A 22,421-nucleotide genomic window follows, 5' to 3' on the forward strand; every position below is an offset into this window, starting at 1 on the left:
CCTCTATTCCCAACCTATTCATGTATTTGTCAAGATGCCCTTTAAATGTCACCATCGTCCCTGCTTCCACCACCTCCTCCGGCAGCGAGTTCCAGGCACCCACTATCCTCTGTGTAAAAAAACTTGCCTCGTACATCTATTCTAAACCTTGCCCCTCGCACCTTAAAACTATGCCCCCTAGTAATTGACGCCTCTACCCTGGGGAAAAGCCTCTGACTATCCACTCTGTCTATGCCCCTCATAATTTTGTAGACCTCTCTCAGGTCGCCCCTCAACCCCCGTCGTTCCAGTGAGAACAAGCCGAGTTTATTCAACCGCTCCTCATAGCTAATGCCCTCCATACCAGGCAACATCCTGGTAAATCTCTTCTGCACCCTCTCTAAAGCCTCCACATCCTTCTGGTAGTGTGGCGACCAGAATTGAACACTATACTCCAAGTGTGGCCTAATTAAGGTTCTATACAGCTGCAACATGACTTGCCAATTCTTATACTCAATGCCCCGACCAATGAAGGCAAGCATGCCGTATGCCTTCTTGACTACCTTCTCCACCTGTGTTGCCCCTTTCAGTGACCTGTGGACCTGTACACTAGATCGCTCTGACTTTCAATACTCTTGAGGGTTCTACCATTCACTGTATATTCTCTACCTGCATTAGACCTTCCAAAATGCATTACCTCACATTTGTAAGATTCAGACAGAAAGCAGCTTTAAAGCACTCTCTCTCTGCTTACTCTCTGCCTGCCGTTTTAAGAGACTCCCAACCAGACCTGTAAGCAGTAGCCAGACCTGTGAAGGCTGCGATCAGGTTCTCCCACCAGGTCTGTAACAGTTTAATCCTCTGTCTGAATGGCTGGGAAAAGCCCAGTCTGAGCACTCTCATCATGATACAGCCACAATCTCTGCACAGAGATCAGACAAGCAGTTGAAGGGCAGAGTGGCTGTAAAATCTGCTATAAACCTTCAGGTGGAAAACTCCAGTAATATCTCAGAGAGATTGAGAGTTCCTCTGGTGGTCGCATGATAAAATTGCACAGACCTGAATTTCCTTTGTGAACGCGATTCCCCAGAGGAAGTCCAACTATTTGGGGGTTCTAATGGATGCTAGTCATTAAAAGATCCAAACTCACCGATGGTTTGCAATACCTCGCATTCTGAAGAGATCACTGCCTACAAGGACCTCAACCTCAGCAGGAAAGCTCCTCAAATCTCTCATACCCTTTTAATCCCTGTTATTTTTTATCCTTTTCGTACCCTCTACTGTATGTGTGTCTTGTGTGTGCCTGGGTGGAGGGTGGGATGGGGTTTTGGGAATAGTTAGACTAGTAGACCATTGTTCCATTATTTCCATTATATGTTCATCTTTTAGTCTGATTTAAGTTGTTTAACGTTGAAGTAGAAGCTTAGAAGCGAGTTGGCTGTCTGGCACAGAGCTTAGACGTGATTTTAAAACACAGTTATAGATAGTCTGAATGGGATTTTTAACAGCTTTGATGAATATTGTAACGGAAAGTAAATTCCTTCCACGTTATCTTTTCTGAATGTTTGTGACTTTTTGATGTTGGATGATTGCAGATAAAAAGTAGGTTACTTTTATTGTGAAGGAAACCGTGAACAGTTAAGGACTTTGTTAATGCGAGGGGGGAACTTTCAGGTATAAAACTTTTACTAATACAATACTAGGCTCTAAGCTGTCATCTCTTTACCCCGGATATTGATTTCCCAGTTCCTATCTTCTCCTGCCTTTGCACCTCTTCATGCTGTGGAATTGGAAGTCCTTCTCTTTTTCCCCCAACCAATTTTGCTGTTCAGATCAATATGCATTTTTAAATATACTTCTCAAATTCATTATCTCATTTACCCTTCTCATCTAGAGGATCATCATCAATTATTCAGATCAAGCTACCTATTTCCATGCTCAAATTTCTGTCTAATACAATGATTCAGGGAATATGTTTGAGTGGCCCAGACTTGCATGTCAGCTGAGCTTTGAAAGCGTAAGCCTCAAAAAACTTAGAGCAAATCCTTCATGCAAAGAACAATATATCTAATTGTAAGAATATTACTTTTGCTTTGTCTGCTTCCCCAAAAACAGATGGTTAGCTTTGATTCATTAATGAAGGAAATTTACTTATAAATTATATAAATATCAGTCATCTTTGCAGTGAAAGAATCCATTAAAATATTTTACATAATACAGAGTTATACATTTCAGAAGCGCTAAAAATATGGTATTTGCAATAATTGTTGTTGCTTGCATCATAGTTCTGGAGAAGTAGTACTCACGCCAGAAATGTTGGAAGCTGAATTTATAATGGTTCAAAGTTCATCAATAGTACCAGTACCAGAGGAGCCAAAGCATGAAACAGCAAAAGAGGATGGGTAAGTATTTTATACAACATGTATATTATCTACAGGAACATTGGTGATTAGGGCAGCATGGTAGCATAGTGGTTAGCACAATTGCTTCACAGCTCCAGGGTTCCAGGTTCGATTTCCGGCTTGGGTCACTGCCTGTGCGGAGTCTGCACGTTCTCCCCGTGTGTGCGTGGGTTTCCTCCGGGTGCTCCGGTTTCCTCCCACAGTCCAAAGATGTGCAGGTTAGGTGGATTGGCCACGCTAAATTGCCCTTAGTGTCCAAACTTGCCCTTAGTGTTGGGTGGCGTTACTGGGTTCTGGGGATAGAGTGTAGGTGTGGGCTTGGGTAGGGTGCTCTTTCCAAGAGCCGGTGCAGACTCGATGGACTGAATGGCCTCCTTCTGCACTGTAAATTCTATGAACATTATGGATGACTTTAATCTGCCTATAGATTTGGTGACTCAAATTAGTCATAGTTCAATAGAGGAGGAATTTCTGGACCAATATGTTGATGAACCAACAAGGAACAGGCCATCTTGGACTGGGTGTTCTGCAATGAGAAAGGATTAGTTGGTAATCTAGTTGTGAGAGAACTCTTGGGGTGAGTGACTATAATATGATAGAATTCTTTATCAAGGTGGTTAGTGAGTTACTCTGAGACCTGGGGCCTGAACCTCAGTAAAGGTAACTCTGATGGTATGAGGCATGAGCTGGCTAGGATGGACTGGGAAACATTACTGAAAGGAAGGACAGTGGACAGGAAACAGCAGGCATTCAAGAAATGAATAGATGAACTCCAACAGTTGTTGATTCCTATTTGGTGCAAGAGTAGAATGGGAACTATGGCAAAACCATTGCTTATAAGGAACATTAGAGATAGTATTAGATTCAAAGAAGAGGCATACAAATTAGCAAGAAAAAGCAATAGACCTGATGATTGGGAACAGTTTAACATTCGGCAAAGTCAAACAAAGGAATTGATTTAAGAAGGGGAAAATACGATTTAAACGTAAGCTAGTGGGGAACATAGAAACTGACTGTAAAACAGGAAGCAAAAATTGGAATAAATGGGTCTTTTTACGACTAGTGGGGTACCGCAGGGATACGCAAGGACCCCAACTTTTCACATTATACATTAACAATTTGGGCGAGGGAACAAAATGTATTATCTTCAAATTTGCAGATGACATAAAGTTGGGTGGGAGGGTGAGCTGTGAGGAGGATGCAGCGATGCTTCAACGGGATTTGAACAGGCTGAGTGAATGGGCATATGCATGGCAGTATAATGTGGATAAATGTGAGGTTATCCGCTTCGGTAGCAAAAATAGGATGGCAGATTATTATTTTAATGGGTGTAAATTGAGAGAGGTGGATATTCAGCAAGACCTTGGTGTCCTCATGCATCAATCTCTGAAAGTAAGCGGGCAGGCATAGCAGGAAGTAAAAAAGGCAAATGGAAAGTTGACCTTAATAGCAAGAGGATTTGAGGTTAGAAATCAAGATGTTTTACTGTAATTGTATAGGGCATTGGTGAGGCCACACCTGGTGTATTGTGTGCAGTTTTGGTGTCTTTATCTGAGGAAGGATGTTCTTGCCATGGAGGGAGTACAGCGAAGATTTACCAGGCTGATTCCTGGGATAGCAGGATTGTTATATGAGGAGAGACAGTTAGGATTATATTCATTGGAGTTTAGAAGAGTGAGAGGGGATCTCATGGAAACTTACGAAATTCTAACAGGATTAGACAGAATAGATTCAGAAAGAATATTCCCGATGGTGGGAGATTCCAGAACTAGGGGTCACAATTTGAGGATAAGGAGTAAACCTTTCAGGACTGAGGTGAGGAGACATTTCTTCATCCAGAGAGTGATGAATCAGAGGAATTCGCTGCCACAGAAAGTAGTTGAGGCCAAAATGTTGCGCAATTTCAATAAGGGATTAGATATAGCTCTTGGGACTAAAAGGGTCATGGGATATGGGGGGGAAGGCTGATCAGAGTATTGAACTTGATGATCAGCCATGATCATAATGAATGGCAGAGCTTGGTCATATAGCCTTCTCCTGCTTCTATTTTGTATGTATGCTTCTATGTGTATCTACAAAATGGGGACATTTTCACATCCTTCCTATTGGAAGAATTGTTTGGAGTAACAGGGAGAGAGCAGTGGTTGTATTGGATTAATTTCCTATTGTTCATCCCTGTTAATTGAAAGGAAAATCAGGACCATGTAAAGTGGACAGCTGATCTACTACTGTCAGTGCACTAGCCTTGATGAGGTTAACTTTATTATCTTCTTGAAACTTTTTGCAGTGATTCCATAGAGGATCAATAATTTGAGTAGAATTTTAGGGGAAGAATTGCTCTCGTAATTATGTGCAGAAATGTTTTAAAACCTATTTATAATGCCACTACACCTGAGAACTAAAAGTGTTCTTCTACGATAGCACAGACTGTACTGTAAGTAGTCCAGAGAGAGAGATGTTGAAAGAGATTTACTAAAGTTATGCATGGAAGGATGCTCCAGTTGTAAGAGATATTAGAGGAACTGAGATAAAAACAAAATGCTGGCAAAAGTTAGCAGATCTCCAGCATTTTCTGTTTTATTTTCGGACCTATAGCTAGAGTCATTCTGGACAAAGGTGTTTGTATGTGTGGGGGTTGGTTTCAATTCCAGCTGGGATTCTGTTGTGCTTAGAGAGGGATACAGTGTCAAAAAATAATAAACCAAGCGGGGAAGCCACTTTCTAAAGAGAGAAAGCTTTCCTTTCTTCTTTTTTTTAACTGAAAGCCACAGCAGTTGGAGCCAGATCACTGAGGAATGAATAGCTCTTATGCCTGCCAGGAGAAGCTGGACAGGACAAGAGAATTGAAAGTTTCCCAAGTTTCCTCAGCAAAATATTGCAGTCCAGATAACCAGGGAATTGGGACAGAAAAATGTTCTTAAAAGGGATGGAGTTAGACAGAACAGAGGAAGCAAGAACAGATTCAGAACTGTTCAGTAAAGTCAGAGAGTTTAAAAAGCACTAGATTGTGAGAGGCCAGAAAGATAACTGCAGTGGAGCTAAGATTTGTGAAACATTACCACAGTTTGTAAGATATTACTTGAAATAATCGAGTAAATCAGTGGCTGGATTTGAGTTTGTGGAGAAGCTTTTAAGACCAAGAAATCCTGAAAAGGATTGACGTAAAATCCTGGACTGGATTAACTGGTAAAAGTGGAGTGAAACTTCTGTTAATAAGAGTCCTTTAGTAAACATGGACTGGATTTAGGAATACAAACAACTAATGGAGAACCTGATCCATGAGAGAAGATTTTAAAGCATGGTTTGGGAAGTAAGTTTTGGAAATTTTTGTGTGACAATCATCTGGAAGATTCTGATGAGATATCCACAAATATTCACTTTGGGTTTTAAAGTGGAGTGTGTATTTACCACATGCATTTTTTGTGAGTGGAAAGGGCCTTTGAGACCATTGTAGTTCCAAATGTACTTTGTCGCCCATCTTAATTTTAAAAACATGTGTGTAATTGTTCAGGTGGGAGTAAAGGAGTATTGTATTATAATCCATTTTCCAATGTTAATAGATGTTTTTTTCTTGTCGTTAAAACTCATTCACTGTCCTGTGACTCTTTTCCTCCCCGTTTGATGAAAAAAAAGTAAAAGTTAGGTCTTTTGACCCAGGGTTCCATTCTGGGATCTTCCCATCCAGTTACAACATCAACTGGGATTGGTAATAGACATGGCAGACGTCCAGTGCCGCAGGAGGCTCTGGCTTTCAATGGAAGCCATGACAAGCAAATGGAGCTGATTGGGCCAGAGATAGCCTCCAATTGTCTGGGTATCACTGTGGCATTAAGTGTTTATACTCCAGATCATTCTAGTGCACTGTGGGTGATCACTGTGGTGTCTCACGGTCAGCTGGATACAGTTGTGTCAGGCTGGTCATGAGAAGATTCATTCATTTCAGGATGTACATAGTCAGCAGGCAGAGCAAGCAGAGCCGGCAAGAGGATTTGTGGCCTTTGCAGGTTCCTCCCCCATCCAGGGTGCCATTGATGTCCACATGGATGCAATCAATGGCTGGGTGCTTTTGTCAACAGGAAGGAGTTCCACTCGATGAATGTTCAGATTGTGTGTAATTACAAGACCCAGATTCTGCAAGTGTATGCATGGTACCCGGGCAGCTTGCACAATGCATACATTTTTCGCCACTCACAGGTGCCCAGGCTCTTTTCTGCTCAGCTCGCCTTGAAGGATGGTTGATTAGCAAATAGGTTACTCGCTGAAAAAGTGGCTAATGATGGCTGTCAGATGGCTGAGGATAGATGCTGAGGAGAGATACAACCACTGTCATGTATTCACAAGGGAGGTGGTGGAAAGGACCATTGGGATATGGTTCAAATACCTCGACTGATCTGGGGGTACTCTGCAGTAGCCAGCAGGACTCAGAAGATGTAGACATCCCTGCGCTCCATCAATTCTGCTCTGCTTCTTCCTAATGTCTGCCACCTAGTCTTACAACAGAGAGGGAAGAATATCAGTAATTATGTGGCACTGTGTTTGAGTGATGTGCCCACCATAGCTGAATAGCTGGAGGTATGTGAGAGGCAGTGGATGAGAATAGCAGTATTCATAGATGTGTGAGGGTGAGGTGGAATATCTAATGCTAGGTAAGAGGCTCGTGAGCTCGGGACTGGTACAGGGTAAGCTATAAGTCCATTGAGCAGAGTGCAGTCTGGTCAAGCGGTGGGTAGGAGATGCCAGCTGAGATGTATTCACTGATCACATGCATGATGAGACTTCTTGTGGCACAGGTGCAGGGTCCTTGAGGCCAGACACTGGAAATTACTCTCCCTAGCCATCTGTTCCGAATACCCTTTGAGGATGTTTCTAGAGCCCTTAACTACAATCTGGTAAATGATGTGGCAGCACAAATCTCAAGACAGGGCAACCATGAGGCACGGTACACCATCAGCAGCAGCAGAATTGTTTTCAGCCACAATCTGCAACCTCATGGCCTGGCATATCTCCCATTCTGTCATTGCCACCAAGCCAGGGAATTAACCCTGGTTCAACGAAGAGTGCAGGATAGCATGCCAGGAGCAGCACCAGACATACCGAAAAATGAGGTGTCAGTCTGGTGAAGCTACAACACAGGACTGCTTGCAACTAAACAGGATAAGAAGCAAGCGATAGACAGAGCTAAGCAATTCCACAACTAATGGATCAAATCTAAACTCTGCAGTCCTGCCACATCCAGTAGTGAAAGGTGTTGGCCAATTAAACAACTCACTGGAGAAAGAGACTCCAGAAATATCCCATCCCCAATGATGGAGAAGTCCAACACATCAGTGCAAAAGATAAGGCTGAAGCATTTGCAACAATCTTCCATTCAGTGGATGATCTATTTCGGCCTCCTCCGGAGGTCGCCAACATCACAGATATCAGTCTTCAGTCAATTCAATTCACTGCACCTGATATCAAAAAATGGCTGAAGGCAGGGCAGCACGGTGGCGCAGTGGGTAATCTGAAAAAAAAATTTAAGAAAAAAAAAATGGCTGAAGGTGCTGGATACTGCAAAGGTTTTGAACCCTGATGATATTGCAGCAATAGTACTGAAGACTTGTGCTCCAGAACTTGTTGCGTCCATAGCCAAGCTGTTCCAGTACAGCTACAACAGTGGCATTTACCTGGCAATATGGAAAATCTCCCAGTCATGCCCTGTACGCAAAAGGCAGGATGTATCCAAACTGTCCAAGTACCACCCCATCAGTCTACTTTCGATCATCAGCAAAGTGATGGAAGGGGTCATCAACAGTGCTATCAAACAGAAATTGCTTAGCAATAATTTGCTCACTGGTGTTCAGTTTGGGTCCACCAGGGTCATCAGGTCCAGACCTCATCAGCCTTGGTTCAAACATGGAAAAAAACACTGAACTCCTGAGGTGATGTGAGAGTGACTGCTCTTGACATCAAAGCAGCATTTGGCTGAGTGTAGCAATAAGGTGCCCAGCAGAACTGGAGTCAATAGGAGCTGGGGGAATACTCTCTGTTATTTGAAGTCACACCAGTCACAAAGGCAGAAGATTGTGGCTGTAGGAATTTAATTATCTTAATTCCAGGACATCTCTGCAGGAGTTCCTCAAGGTAATATCCTCGGCCCAAAATTCTTCAGCTTCTTCATTAATGATCTTCCTTCCATCATAAGGTCAGAAGTGGGGCTGATCGCAAATGTTTGCACAAAGCTAAACACTATTGCAGCTCCTAAAATACTGAAGCAGTCCATGTCCAAAGGCAGCAAGACGTGGACAATATCCAGGCTTTGGCTAACAAGTGGCAAGTAATATTTATGTTACAAAAGTGCCAGGCAATGACCATCTCTAACAAGAGAGAATCTAAACATCACCCCTTGACATTCAATGACATTACCATTGTTGAGTCCCCACTATCAACATTCTGGAAGTAACTGTAGTGATCTGTACATACATCTGCACATACATCAGGGACTGCAGACAGATGTAACAGCCACAGCATCACTAGAGAGCATCAGAGACGGGTATAAAGGATCCAGCCCAAGGTAGGATCCATCTCTTTCAGAAGCACAGGGCTAGTGAGCAGCAGCACACAGAGACAGCTCAGCATAGGCAGCTTACCTTAGCTTCACTGGTCATACCTCTTGACTGTATTATATCTAGTTAAGCTATGGAAACAGAACAAACCTACTGAATAAAGTATTTGTGTTAACTGGAAGTCTACAATCTTTATTCAGACTTAGAGAATAACATAGTAACCATTGACCAGAAACTGAATTTGACTAGTCATATAGGTACTGTGCCTATAAGAACAGGTCAGAGACTAGGAATCCCATGGTGAGTGACTCACCTCCTGATTTCCCAAAGTCTGTGCCACCGACAAGGCACAAGTCAAGTGTATGATGGAATACTTCTCACGTGCCCAGTTCACCGCAGCTCCAACAACACTCAAGAAGCTCAACACCATCCAGGACAAAGCAGCCCACTTGATCGGCACACCATCCACAAACATTTACTCACTCAACCTACGATGCACGTTGGTACAGTGTGTGCCACCTACAAAATGCACTATAGGAACTTACCACGACTTCTTGAGCACTATCTTCCAAACCCATGACCACTATCTTCTAGAAGGACAAGAGCACAAGGGCAGAAGACACATGCCACCACCTAGAAGTTCTCCTCCAATCATTCACTATCCTGACTTTGAAATATATCACCTTCCTTCACTGTCACTGGGTCAAAGTTTGTAACTCCCTTCCTAACATCACCGTGGAAGTACCTATACATCAGGTGCTGCAGTGATTCAAGAACGCAGCTCACCACCACCTTCTCAAGTGGACAATAAATGCTTGCTTAGCAAGTGATGCCCAGATCCCATGAACAAATAAAAGAATGGACCCCAAACCACTCTGTACAGAAACATTTACCTGTCGCTCACCTTTTAAAAATATTCTACTCTTCCATTCTTCTTATGAAAGTGGATAACTACACACTTTCACATATTATACTCCATTGTCCTGCCCAATCACTTAAGAGATCTTTTCTTTTTGCTGTCTCTTTGCATCCTCCTCTCACGGATCCAAGTTACACCCTGTTATTCTGAAAATGACCCACTTATTCATACTTTCTATTTTCTGTCTGTTGACCAATCTTTAATCCATGCTAATATATCACTCCTAATCCTATAAACTCTCCCCCCCTTTCATATGGCTGATGTAGAGCAACAACTATAATTTTGCGTCGAGGTGGTTAAGCAACATAGCTATGTTATGACTGTCAAGGTTTCTCGCTGCAATGCCGCCTTCATATTTGTGAATTGAGTGGCATGTCGTTATATGTTCTATGGTTGGGGTCAGGAGTGGGGTGGTGGGTCCTGTATAACAGAATGGGTAGCCAGGGTGTTGGGGCTGACATGAAAGGTCCAGTCATGCATTGCATTTCAGTGTTTAGTTGGACATCAGCAAGCCAATTGTGGCTTCTTCTTGTCGATTATAGTGCACAGTACTCAGCTATGGGGTTCACAAGGGCCATCATTGATCCCTCATCTTGGCTAAAAAGCTGTGTGGTACTTTATTGAATGCCTTCTGAAAATCTAAATATAGTGCATTGCTAAAAAAAAAGAGTCCGACGGGGGTGAAGTGGACGGGTTGAGTTATAGATCGAGTCTGTCGGGGGCTTTGACTTTCCGCTGTGACCGCCTCAGTCCTGGCTGTGGTGTGGATATTGGTGTTGGATGAGGTGTTGAGGCCTGCGTGTCCAGGAGCGTGACGTCTTCTGCATCTCGTAGTAGATGAGTAACAATGGGGAGAGACGGTGTAGGGTCGGGGGTAGTGGTAATGGTGACTGGGGAACCTGCGGGTGCCAAATCCCGCAGGGAGACTGTGTTCTCCCGCCCGTCTTGGTGTGCCACGTAGGCATATTGGGGGTTAGCCTGGAGGATAAGGACCTTTTCGACCAGTGGATCCGACTTATGGCTCCTCGCATGCTTCCGGAGGAGGACGGGCCCTGGGACCTTCAGCCAGGACGGGAGCGAGACCCCTGAGGTGGACTTCCTTGGGAAAACAAACATCCTCTCATGAGGGATCACATTGGTGGCTGTACGCAGGAGCGACCGGATGGAGGTGAGCGTATCGGGAAGGACCTCCTGCCAGTGGGAGACAGGGAGACTTCTAGACCGTAGGGCAAGAAGAACGGCCTTCCAGACCGTCGCATTCTCCCTCTCCACCTGTCCGTTTCCCCAGGGGTTGTAGCTGGTAGTCCTGCTTGAGGCGATGCCCTTGCTAAGCAGGAACTGTCGCATCTCATCACTGATGAAAGAGGAACCCCGATCACTATGGATATAGGTGGGGAAACCGAACAAGGTGAAGAGGCCGTGCAGGGCCTTGATGACTGTGGCAAAGGTCATGTCAGGGCATGGGATGGCAAAAGGGAAACGTGAGTACTCATCAATGATGTTGGGGAAGTACACGTTACGGTCAGTGGAGGGGAGGGTTCTTTGAAATCGACACTGAGGCGCTCGAAGGGGCAGGAGGCCTTTACCAGGTGTGCTCTGTCTGGCTGATAGAAGTGCGGTTTGCACTCCGCGCAGACCTGGCCGTCCCTGGTCATGGTCCTAACCTCCTCGATGGAGTAAGGCAGGTTGCGGGCCTTGATGAAGTGGAAGAACCGGGTGACCCCTGGGTGACAGAGGTCATTGTGGAGGGCCCGAAGTCGGTCTACTTGTGCGCCCCAGGTCGATACAAGATATCATAATTAAAGGTGGAGAGTTCGATCCTCCACCTTAGGATCTTGTCATTCTTGATTTTGCCCCGCTGTGTGTTATTGAACATAAAGGCAACCGACCGTTAACCTCAGACCTGATGAAGGCCTTGCCCGAGCATTGGTTCGTCTTCTCCTAGTGGCGACGGGCTTACAGTCCGGGGTGAGGTTGGCGAAGAACGGGGGTGGGGCGACTTTAAGGGTCGAGAGGCTACATACGATGAGGGGGGTGGGGATCTATCGAACTCCAGGGTAAGACTTTTGAGGTAGCACTAGAAGTCAAGACCTACTAGCACGGCAGCGCAGAGTTGTGGGAGGACATAGAGTTTGAACCCTTTGAACTCAATGCCCCGTACTGTAAGGGTTGCAACACAGTACCCACAGACTTCCACGGAATGAGATTCGGAAGCCAGGGAGATTTTCTGGGTCACGGGTAAGATTGGGAGGGAGCAGCGCCGTACCGTATCTGGGTGAATAAAACTCTCTGTGCTCCCAGAGTCGAACAGGCAGGTCATCTCGTGACCATTGATCCGGATTGGCATCATGGATTTGGTGAGGTGATGAGGTCGAGACTGGTCGAGTGTGAGGGAGGCGATCTTCAGAAGGTGGGCGGGCCGATCGGATGAGCAGGGGTTCCGGGAGGCGGCGGGGTGAATCAAAGATGGTGGCCTCCGCGGGTCGCACGTGGCAGGTGGCGTCGAAGATGGCAGCCAAGATGACAGCCCCCACAGGTGGCACGTGGCGGGTGGTGTCGAAGATGGCGGCAAAGATGGTGGTCCCCACGGGTCGCACGTGGCGGGTGACTTCGAAGATGGCGGCCAAGATGGCGGCCCCCACGGGTCGCACGTGGTGGGTGGCGTCGAAGATGGCGGCAAAGATGGCTGCCCCCATGGGTCGCACGTGGCGGGTGGCTTCGAAGATGGCAGCCAAGATGGCGGCCCCCACGGGTCGCACGTGGTGGGTGGCGTCGAAGATGGCGGCAAAGATGGCTGCCCCCATGGGTCGCACGTGACGGGTGGTGTTGAAGAAGGCGGCCCCCACAGGTTACACTCAGCGCTGCTGGGCTTACAAACAGATCGGGCCTGGCAGACTTTAGAGAAGTGGCCCTTCTTACCGCACACATTGCAGATCGCGCTCCTCGCTGGGCAGCGTTGCCTGGGGTGCTTACCCTGGCCACAGAAGTAGCATTTTGGGCCTCCGGGATTGGCAGGTTGCTGTGCAGCACAGGCTTGCGACGCCCCCGGGTAGGGTGATGGCGGTGCCCATGACGTCCACGAGGGTGCCGCGTGGTCGGAGGTGTAGGCATCCACGTTGCGGAAGGCCACTTCTAATGAGTCCGAAATCCGTACTGTTTCTTGGAGGTCGAGTGTACCCCCTTCTAGTAGGCGCTGGGGATGCAATTTGATTTTATGCCTGCGACATAGGCGTCCCAGATCAGCAACTCTGTGTGTTCGGCAGCCGATACCACCTTACAACTGCAGTTCCAGCCGTGTACCCGCAATGCACGCAGAAATTCGGCTTGCGATTCTCCGGGGCGTTGACGCTTTGTGGCAAGGAGATGCCTCGCATACACCTCGTTGACTCCCTTAACATACTGTCCTTTCAACAGCACTATCGCATCCTCGTACGAGTCAGCGTCCCTGATGATGAGGAATACTTGCGGGTCCAACCGGGAGTTGAGGATTCGCAGCTTGTGGGTCTCGGCGACGGCGATCGCGGAGGACTCGACGTACGATTCGAAGCAGCGTAGCCAGTGTTCGAACATAATAGTGGCGTCGACTGCTTGGAGGTCCAGCTCCAGGCGATCAGGTTTTAGTGATGGATCCATCTGAAAATGAAATGAAATTAAATGAAAATCGCTTATTGTCACGAGTAGGCTTCAATGAAGTTACTGTGAAAAGCCCCTAGTCGCCACATTCCGGCGCCTGTTCGGGGAGGCTGGTACGGGAAATTTTAAGCTGATTAAATTGATGTACCATCAATTGACGACAGACGAGGAGTCGGGAGAAAAACTGGCTTTAATCAGCTTAAAGACACCTGCTGGCAGCCGGTCCCAGAATGAGGGCAGGGCTGCAGGTTGGCCACCTGTATACATGAGCCCGAGGGGAGGAGCCACAGGCAGAGCCAGCAGGGACAAGCCCAGGCATGTAACAATACAACAGTACAATACAATACAATACAGTGGTTTACCACAGCCATCTAATATTCCTCCCTTATCTACCCTACTAACTCTCAAAACACTCTAATTTATTAAACATGATTTCCCTTTCATAAAATCTTGTTGGCTCTGCGTAATCATATTATGAATTTTCAAGCGCTCTGTTACATAGATAGTTTTATGGGCCAAGGTTTAGAAACTCCAAAGTGTATTATGAAGTTCACCTGATCTACAACCTTTCTGTTGAATTTGGCTAAGATGAGCACAAAAGTCTTCACTGCAGGTGTGATTCATCAGACCTCTTAGACACTTTAATCAGAACAAGGTTTATTCTAAGAATGTAATTAACATACATACATAATTTGTTAGCTGTTCCAATTCAATAACAAAATCCAATTAAACCAATACCCCTTTTCAAGGGCATGCCCCATCACACTGTATTCTCACTTGAATGGGATTGGCCATTTTCCTGAAATTCTGATCCAGTTCCAGCCAGCAGATTCAAAACTCCTTCCGGAAAGCAACTATATCTTTAAAGTTACCAAGGCAGTTAGCCACAACCAATGTGCTTTTTACTGAAATGGCTTTTAAAAAGAAAACAGAGAAAAACAGGGAAAACACTTCTTTCTCCTTCCGCAGTCCAAAGCAGTCAAACTGAAACCTGAAAAAAAAAACCTCTCACCTGACAGCCACAGGCCAATGTGCTACAAGTCACATGATAAGAGACTAAACCTTTCTTAAAGGGACACTCACATGACAATACGTAGAAGATATGAGCCTGCTCCGCCATTTATCACGTTCATCATCCAACTCAATAGTCTAATCCTGCTTTCTCCCCATAGCCTTTGATCACATTCGCCCCAAGTGCTAAATCTAGCCGCCTCTTGAATGAAATGAAATGAAATGAAAATCGCTTATTGTCACAAGTAGGCTTCAATGAAGTTACTGTGAAAAGCCCCTAGTTGCCACATTCCGGCGCCTGTTCGGGGAGGCTGGTACGGGAATTGAACCGTGCTGCTGGCCTGCCTGGGTCTGCTTGAAAAACCAGCTATTTAGCCCAGTGTGCTAAACCAGCCCCAGCCATTGATTATATTCAATGTTTTAGCATCAACTACTTCCTGTGGTAATGAATTCCACAGGCTCACCACTCTTTGGGCGAAGAAATGTCTCCTCATCTCTGTCCGAAACGGTTTACCCTGAATCCTCAGACTGTGACCCAGGTTCTGACACACCCACCATCGGGAACATCTTCCCTGCATCTACCCTGTCTAGTCCTGTTACAATTTTATACATCCCTATGAGATCCCCCCTCATTCTTCTGAACTCCAGCGAGAACAATCCTAACCTAGTCAATCCCTCCTCATATGACAGTCCAGTCATCCCTGGAATCAGTCTGGTAAACATTCGCTGCACTTCTTCAAGAGCAAGAACATCCTCCCTCAGAAAAGGAGATCAAAACTGCACACAATAGTCTCGGTGTGGCCTCATCAAGGCCCTGTACAATTGCAACAACATATCTCTGCCTCTGTACTCGAAACCTCTTGCAATGAAGGCCAACATGCCATTAGCCTTCTTTACTGCCTGCTGCGCCTGCATGATTACCTTCAGCGACTGGTGCACAAGGACACCCAGGTCCCGCTGCACACTCCCCTCTCCCAATTTACAACCATACAGATAGTAATCTGCCTTCCTGTTTTTGCTTCCAAAGTGAATAACCTCACACTTATCTAAATTATACTGGATCTGCCATTGATATGCCCACTCGCCCAACCTGTCCAGATCTTGCTGTAGGATCCCTGTATCCTCGTCACAGTTCACCCTCCCACCCAACTTGGTATCACCTGCAAATTTTGAGATGTTACATTTTATTCCTTCATCCAAATCATTCATATATATTGTGAATAGCTGGGGTCCCAGCACCGATCCCTGTGGCACCCCACCAGTTACTGCCTGCCAATTTGAAAAGGACCCATTAATTCCTACTCTTCATTTGCTCTCTGTCAACCAGTTTATTCACCTCAATACACTTCCCCCAATCCCATGTGCTTTAATCTTGCACAATAATCTCTGATGCGGGACTTTGTCAAATGCCTTCTGAAAGTCCAAATATACCACATCAACCGACTCCCCCTTGTCAACTGTACTAGTTACATCTTCAAAGAATTTCAACCGATTTGGCAAGCATGATTTCCCCTTTATAAATCCATGCTGACTCTGACTGATCCTGCCACTGCTTTCTAAATGTTCCGTTCTAAAGTCCTTGATAATGGATTCAAAAATTTTCCCCATTCCCAATTTTAGGCTTACTGGTCTCTAATTCGCTGTTTTCTCTCTACCTCCCTTTTTTAATATTGGATTGACATTAGCTACCCTCCAATCTGCAGGGACTGTTCGAGAGCCTATAGAATCCTGGAAGATGACCACCAAAGCATCCACTATTTCCAGAGCCACCTCCTTAAGCACTCTGGGATGCAGATTATCAGGCCCTGGGGATTTATCCGCCTTCAATCCTATCAACTTTTCCAGCACCATTTCTCTACTAATATTGATCTCCCTCAGTTCTTCCCACACTGTCGATAATAGATGTCAGTATTTTTTCTTCATTGATGTCAGGCACAATCTGTCTCCCTCCACAACGCGCGGTCCCGGAAAACTGTGAGCACACGTGTCCCATGCCGTTGGGAGGTCGGCCCATTGGGGGCGGAGCATCGGGGGACGGCCTCAGCTGACGTCCTGAGGCCGTCCCAATGGCGTGTGGCGCACTCAGCGATTATGTCGTTTTTAAAGGAGCGGAGCATCCGAAAAACAGCACCGCCCTCGATTTTGGATTAAAAACGGATTCTCCGGCCAATCGACGCATGCGATTTCAGCGTCGGCAATCGAAGAAATGAGCCCTGTATCTTTGGTACTGACAAATTTATTTTTTAGGAACTCATTGCTCTTATCCCTTTATTGATCATAATCTAATTTTGACAATCTTTCTGCATGTTGAAACAATATACACAATTGCTTCCTGACTTGGGGGGAAAGATTAAAAACAAAAGGTTGGAAATTGCATTCTTTAAAAAATATTTGAAAGAATGTTAATCGGTGATTTGTTTTGTTTTCTTTCAGTGAGCGCTCAAAGGCTAAACATTTACAGAAGTCTGCAGTCGAACCCATTCCCAGGTAAATATTGCATCAACCGCTGGTCATAATTTGTCCTTTGTCTAAAATATCTAAGAACTGAATACAGCTGTTGCTTTTAGATTTTTCTGCAAATCTTTAAGCAGTGCAACACTGAAAGTGGAGTTGTCACTTCACAACTTGTTTCACCAGTAAAACCTGAGAGATACACCAGCATCCAGTCACCCTTGGTCACGATCTTCTAAGATCATTAAATATTTTTTTGTTGCCAATTTCAAACATAGGGTGCTGGATCCTCCATTTCCCTGGTAGTGCATTCAGGCCCGCGGATTTCCCGACGGCAAGGGGTGCCCACAACAAGAAACCCCATTGGTCGGCTGCCGGGACGGAGAATCCCACTGCCGGCGGGGGTGCGCCGCACCAGAAAACGGCGGGACGGAGGATCCCGCCAAGGGGGTTTTTCAACGTTTTTTGGGCCACAGTTTCAGAAAGAATCAGGGCAAAAAGTTAAACACAATAATGCATAAAATCAGAGATTATTAGTAAAAGTCATGATTTATTTGGAATACTGCTGAAACTTAAGCAAGCAATTTTAAAAAATGTTTGATAAGTGAATGAGATCTGAATAATTGTACAGAGAACAGTTAGATCAATAGACAATCAGAAAATGTAACAAAAACTAACTGCTGGCCTACCATTGACTAATGGCTAAGACTTGCCCAAAATGAACGGGTGAACAGGGGATAAGACACAATTTGCAATTTTCCAAACTTAAGACCATTAGATGAAATATTTCAGTCAAGACAAGTCAATCCATGTTTTTGCATTCAAATCCAATGTACAAGAATCTTTCAAACTCATTTTCTCCACGAAACATTTAGCTACAATTTTATTAATGTAATGGAGAAATTATGAGGAAGAAATGATCTCCATCCCATCTGATTATGGACAAAAACATAAGAGCTGTGGATTGAATCTCTGGGTGTGAGCACCCATGTTCAAATTGCTCAGGAAGTGCACAAGCTTCCAATTTGGCTACTGTCAACTTCTATGTACCAAAGACATTTAAAACAGGCATTAAAACAGAGACATGTCACTGCTTGGGAAATCTTGACTATGGGTGATTCAATGGGCTGGATTTTTTCAGTCCTCAGGAAGGGACTTGGGGGCCGGTAATACGGAAATTGGAGAAGGCTGTGAAATGGTGAGGGAAGAAGGCAAGGGGTGGAGTGCCTGTCATCTTCCCACCACCGGCGGGAGAAGCTGAGGGTGTCAACAAAAAAGAAAGACCATGCTGCCTGTCTAAACTAAAATCTTCTGCACTTCCAGGGTCCGTATCCCTCTATTCCCATCCTATTCAGGTATTTGTCAAGATGCCTCTTAAACGTTACTATCGTCCCTGCTTCCACCACCTCCTCCGGCAGCAAGTTCCAGGCACCCACTACCCTCTGTGTAAAAAGCTTGCCTCGCACATCTCCTCTAAACCTTGCCCCTTGCACCTTAAACCTATGCCCCTTTGTAACTGACCCCTCTACCCTGGGAAAAAGTTTCCGACTATCCAAGTCTCTGTCCTTTCCACCCATAGCCTTGTTGTGCCATTTAATGGCCAATTAAGGACCACATTCTGCCGATTCATAATGCACACCCTCCTTGCAGATCTGTTGTGGGGTTGGGGTGGGTGTGTGTGTGTGGGGGGGGCAGAACTCTTATTCAGGCACTCCTTGTCCCATAGAGCGGTCCCTGGAGGCAGTGGTCATTCTCCCTGCCTGCCCTCACTAACCACCCACCTGCTTACCACAATCCCAACACCTAACCTCATTCTTCCATGGGATTCTTCCTCGAGGTGCAATCCTGACAGTGGCCACCACTCCCAGTGCTGCTGCTGGCCCACTGATTGATCAACTGGGGTTAGGAAGCCACTCTTTGAGCTCAGTAAAGAAAATTAGGAATAGCTGTATTTTAATAGCTTTACATTAGGCCTATGAAGAACAGCAGGGTGAAAGGAAACATTGGCCCAGGTCTTCCAGATTCCAGTGATGCAGGGCACATTGTTGTTGCCCACAAAGACTTCTGCACCCTCACCTTTTTGTGCTCTTTAGCTGTGATTTCCGATCCTGGCTGCATGGATGGATCCATGCAGACATCCAAGGGGAAGATCAGAGAATGCAATGTAAGAGAGGTGAATAGAGGACACCCCATTTTTACAACATTAGCTGCTGTATTTTTTTTTAAATTTAGAGTACCCAATTTTTGTTTTCAATTCAAGGGCAATTTAGCGTGGCCTATCCACCTAACCTGCACATCTTTGGGTTGTGGAGGTGAAACCCATGGAGATACGGGGAGAATGTGCAAACTCAACAGGGCTGGGATTCAAACCCGGGCCCTCAGCGCCATAGGCAACAGTGCTAACCACCGTGCCACATGTTGCCCCTTAGTTGCTGCATTTAGGTAATTCTTAACGGTTTCAAGCCTTTCAATTAATGAACATTTGTTGGCTACTTTTAATAGGGGCTTTTCACTATTACATCATTGCAGCAACAAGCCTACTTGTGACTCTAATAAAGATTATTATTATTATTTGTGCTTGACATCAGTCTGCTGACATGATCTCTTTGGGCACATATAGGCCTGTCCCTTGCATGTGCCACTCCAGTTCATTCACACTGTGGAGCCACACAGGAGGCGGCTAGTAGCGCCTCCTGCAGGTAGAGCTGCATAGTACCTCGAGAAGCAAATACATTTTGCAGCTGATAAGTTCAGTATTTTCTTAATTCATTCTATTGAAGTGCTGTTAATTGTAAGTTGCTCATGTTAAAGGGACACCACCCTGGAGGCTTTTTAAAGTTCTTCTGATCTTTCACAGAAACATTTCACAATATACATTAATGATCTGGAAGAAGGAACTGAAGGCACTGTTGCTAAGTTTGCAAATGATACAAAGATCTGTTGAGGGACAGGTAGCATTGAGGAAGCAAGGGGCTTGCAGAAGGATTTGGACAGGCTAGGATAGTGGACAATGAAGTGGCAAATTAAGTACAATGTGGAAAAGTGTGAGGTTATGCACTTTGGAAAGAGGAATTTAGGCATAGATTATTTTCTAAATGGGGAAATGTTTAGGAAATCAGAAGCACAAAGGGACTTGGGAGTCCTTGTTCACGATTCTCTTAAGGTTGACGTACAGGTTCAGTCGGCAGTTAGGAAGGCAAATGCAATGTTAGCATTCGTGTCAAGAGGGCTAGATACAAGACCAGGGAGGTACTTCTGAGGCTCTATAAGGCTCTGGTCAGATCCCATTTGGAATATTTGAGCAGTTTTGGGCCCCGTATCTAAGGAAGGATGTGCTGGCCTTGGAAAGGGTCCAGAGGAGGATCACAAGAATGATCCCTGGAATGAAGAACATGTCGTAAAAGGAACAGTTGAGGACTCTGGGTCTGTACTCGTTGGAGTTTAGAAGGATGAGGGGGGATCTTATTGAAATTTACAGGATACTGCGAGGCCAGGATAGAGTGGACGTGGAGAGGATGTTTCCACTTGTAGAAGAAACTAGAACCAGAGGGCACATCTCAGACTAAAGGGACGATCCTTTAAAACAGAGATGAGGAGGAATTCCTTCAGCCAGAGGGTGGTGAATATGTGGAACTCTTTGCCGCAGAAGGCTGTGGAGGCCAAATCACCGAGTGTCTTTAAGACAGAGATCAAGGTTCTTGATTAATTAATAAAGGGATTGGGGTTATGGGGAGAAGGCAGGAGAATGGGATGAGAAAATATCAGCCATGATTGAATGGCGGAGCAGACTCGATGGGCCGACTGGCCTAATTCTGCTCCTATGCCTTATGGTTTTATAGTCTTATAAACTCTGGTGCAACTATCAGCAGAACCCCCAGAGAAATCATTTCTTCAGGTTTTCCACTGATTTTCCACCAGTGTTAATATGGGCAATCACAGAACATCTACTAAAATTCTACCCCACCATTTTGATTCTCAGCTGTCTTAACCAGTGATAATCTATATATTTTCAGGGAAAAACGAGAAGAGCAACTGAATTTTTGGCTAGAGTCCAGTAACAACCAGCTGGGATCAAATACTCGATTGCGGGTTGAGAACCTGAAAGGGATATGCACCAACAAGCAGTTGCTTCTTCATTGAATTCTGCGTTCAATCCTACACTGCAATTCCAGAACACTACAGTTAGAATTTTACCTTTTAAAGACCAAATCTGCTGCTTGGCATTTAATCATTATGAGACTTGCAATCAAGTTTTAAAGCTTGTTGATTGAGCAAAATTATTTCAAAAATCACAGACTGTGGCATTATTATGGACCAGGAATTCTATGTGTCCATATTACAATAAATATAGATTAAAACCATTGTATATAAAGTTTAAACTGAGATTTAAATTTACAATATCATTACTGCTGTGATGATATATATTTTATTTGTATTAAATTTGAAATATAACAGTAAGGTAGATTTATTTCCGCATGCTTATGCCTGTAATCCTGTAACTCCAGGGCAGATGGATAGGAACCCTCCGGAAAATGGCATAAATGGCAAAAACAGCTTTCAAAGAAAGAACAATGTCTTGATTGAGGGTATTGTTGTCACCCATCAATCTCCTTCTTCATAGAAGTCATTCTTCATTAAGGCCTCTGTTGTTGAATTAGTGATTATGTCAAACATGTTGGGCAGAGGGCAGCACGGTGGCGGAGTGGGTTAGCCCTGCAGCCTCACGGCGCCGAGGTCCCAGGTTCGATCCCGGCTCTGGGTCATTGTCCTTGTGGAGTTTGCACATTAATAGGCCCGTACATTACTTCAATTAGTCACCCATATCTTGCTTGGCAGTAGGATGATGCCGGCAAACCGGTGCATTAATTAGCGGCATGAACTTGTATACCCGCCCACTCTGTTCTCACCCATTGGTCTCTGAAAATTCTGCTTGTTAAAGTTTCATTTTTCCACATTACTTAGATTCAGTAATATTTGCTCTAATCATTCTTCTGTTTAGTGTACACATTATCAACTTAACTCACCCTCATTATACTCTTGCTAATTCCAGTAATGGTTCCAACAGGTTGACCTGTTTTTTCAAGTTCATTCCTACTTCCTGGAAGTTATACACCATTCCACTGGTTATACGCATTAATATCTTGTTTATGTTCATTTTAAAATGTTGCTACATATGACAATGAGTTCAGTGAACGATTAAATGAACTTAACAGATCCGTGCTGTGTTGTGTCCTATTGATTGATTCAATTTATCTTCTAGCTCGACATTTTCAAGAGTGGTAAAATTGAGTTATCAATCACTACTTGTTGCTACACATCAATTTTACCATCTCCCCCCCCCCCCCCCCCCCCCCCCCCCCCCGCCCCCCGGGGCCCACCGCCAATTTGGGCCTACCGGCAGCAGCCTGCTTGGATCCTGACCAGCAAATGATGATCACAAGTGAACATAATTGATTTCAACATTTCCTGGGAGGTACCTGG

The 22,421-nt window shown here is 45.0% G+C and overlaps 1 protein-coding gene across 3 annotated transcripts in view; it reads left to right on the forward strand.

Moving 5' to 3' along the window:
* The window catches only part of cfap221 (cilia and flagella associated protein 221), a 287,241-nt gene extending 265,085 nt beyond the window's left edge, over positions 1-22,156 (forward strand). For all 3 annotated transcript variants that reach the window (XM_072473164.1, XM_072473166.1, XM_072473165.1), the window contains 3 exons: positions 2,265-2,381; positions 16,923-16,976; positions 20,954-22,156. In XM_072473164.1, coding sequence (XP_072329265.1) covers positions 2,265-2,381; positions 16,923-16,976; positions 20,954-21,080 — 298 coding nt within the window. In that variant the 3' untranslated portion in view covers positions 21,081-22,156. The remainder of the gene's footprint in view (positions 1-2,264; positions 2,382-16,922; positions 16,977-20,953) is intronic.
* Positions 22,157-22,421: the final 265 nt, after the last annotated feature.

Source organism: Scyliorhinus torazame, chromosome 2 (assembly GCF_047496885.1).
Source record: "Scyliorhinus torazame isolate Kashiwa2021f chromosome 2, sScyTor2.1, whole genome shotgun sequence".
NCBI lineage: Eukaryota > Metazoa > Chordata > Chondrichthyes > Carcharhiniformes > Scyliorhinidae > Scyliorhinus > Scyliorhinus torazame.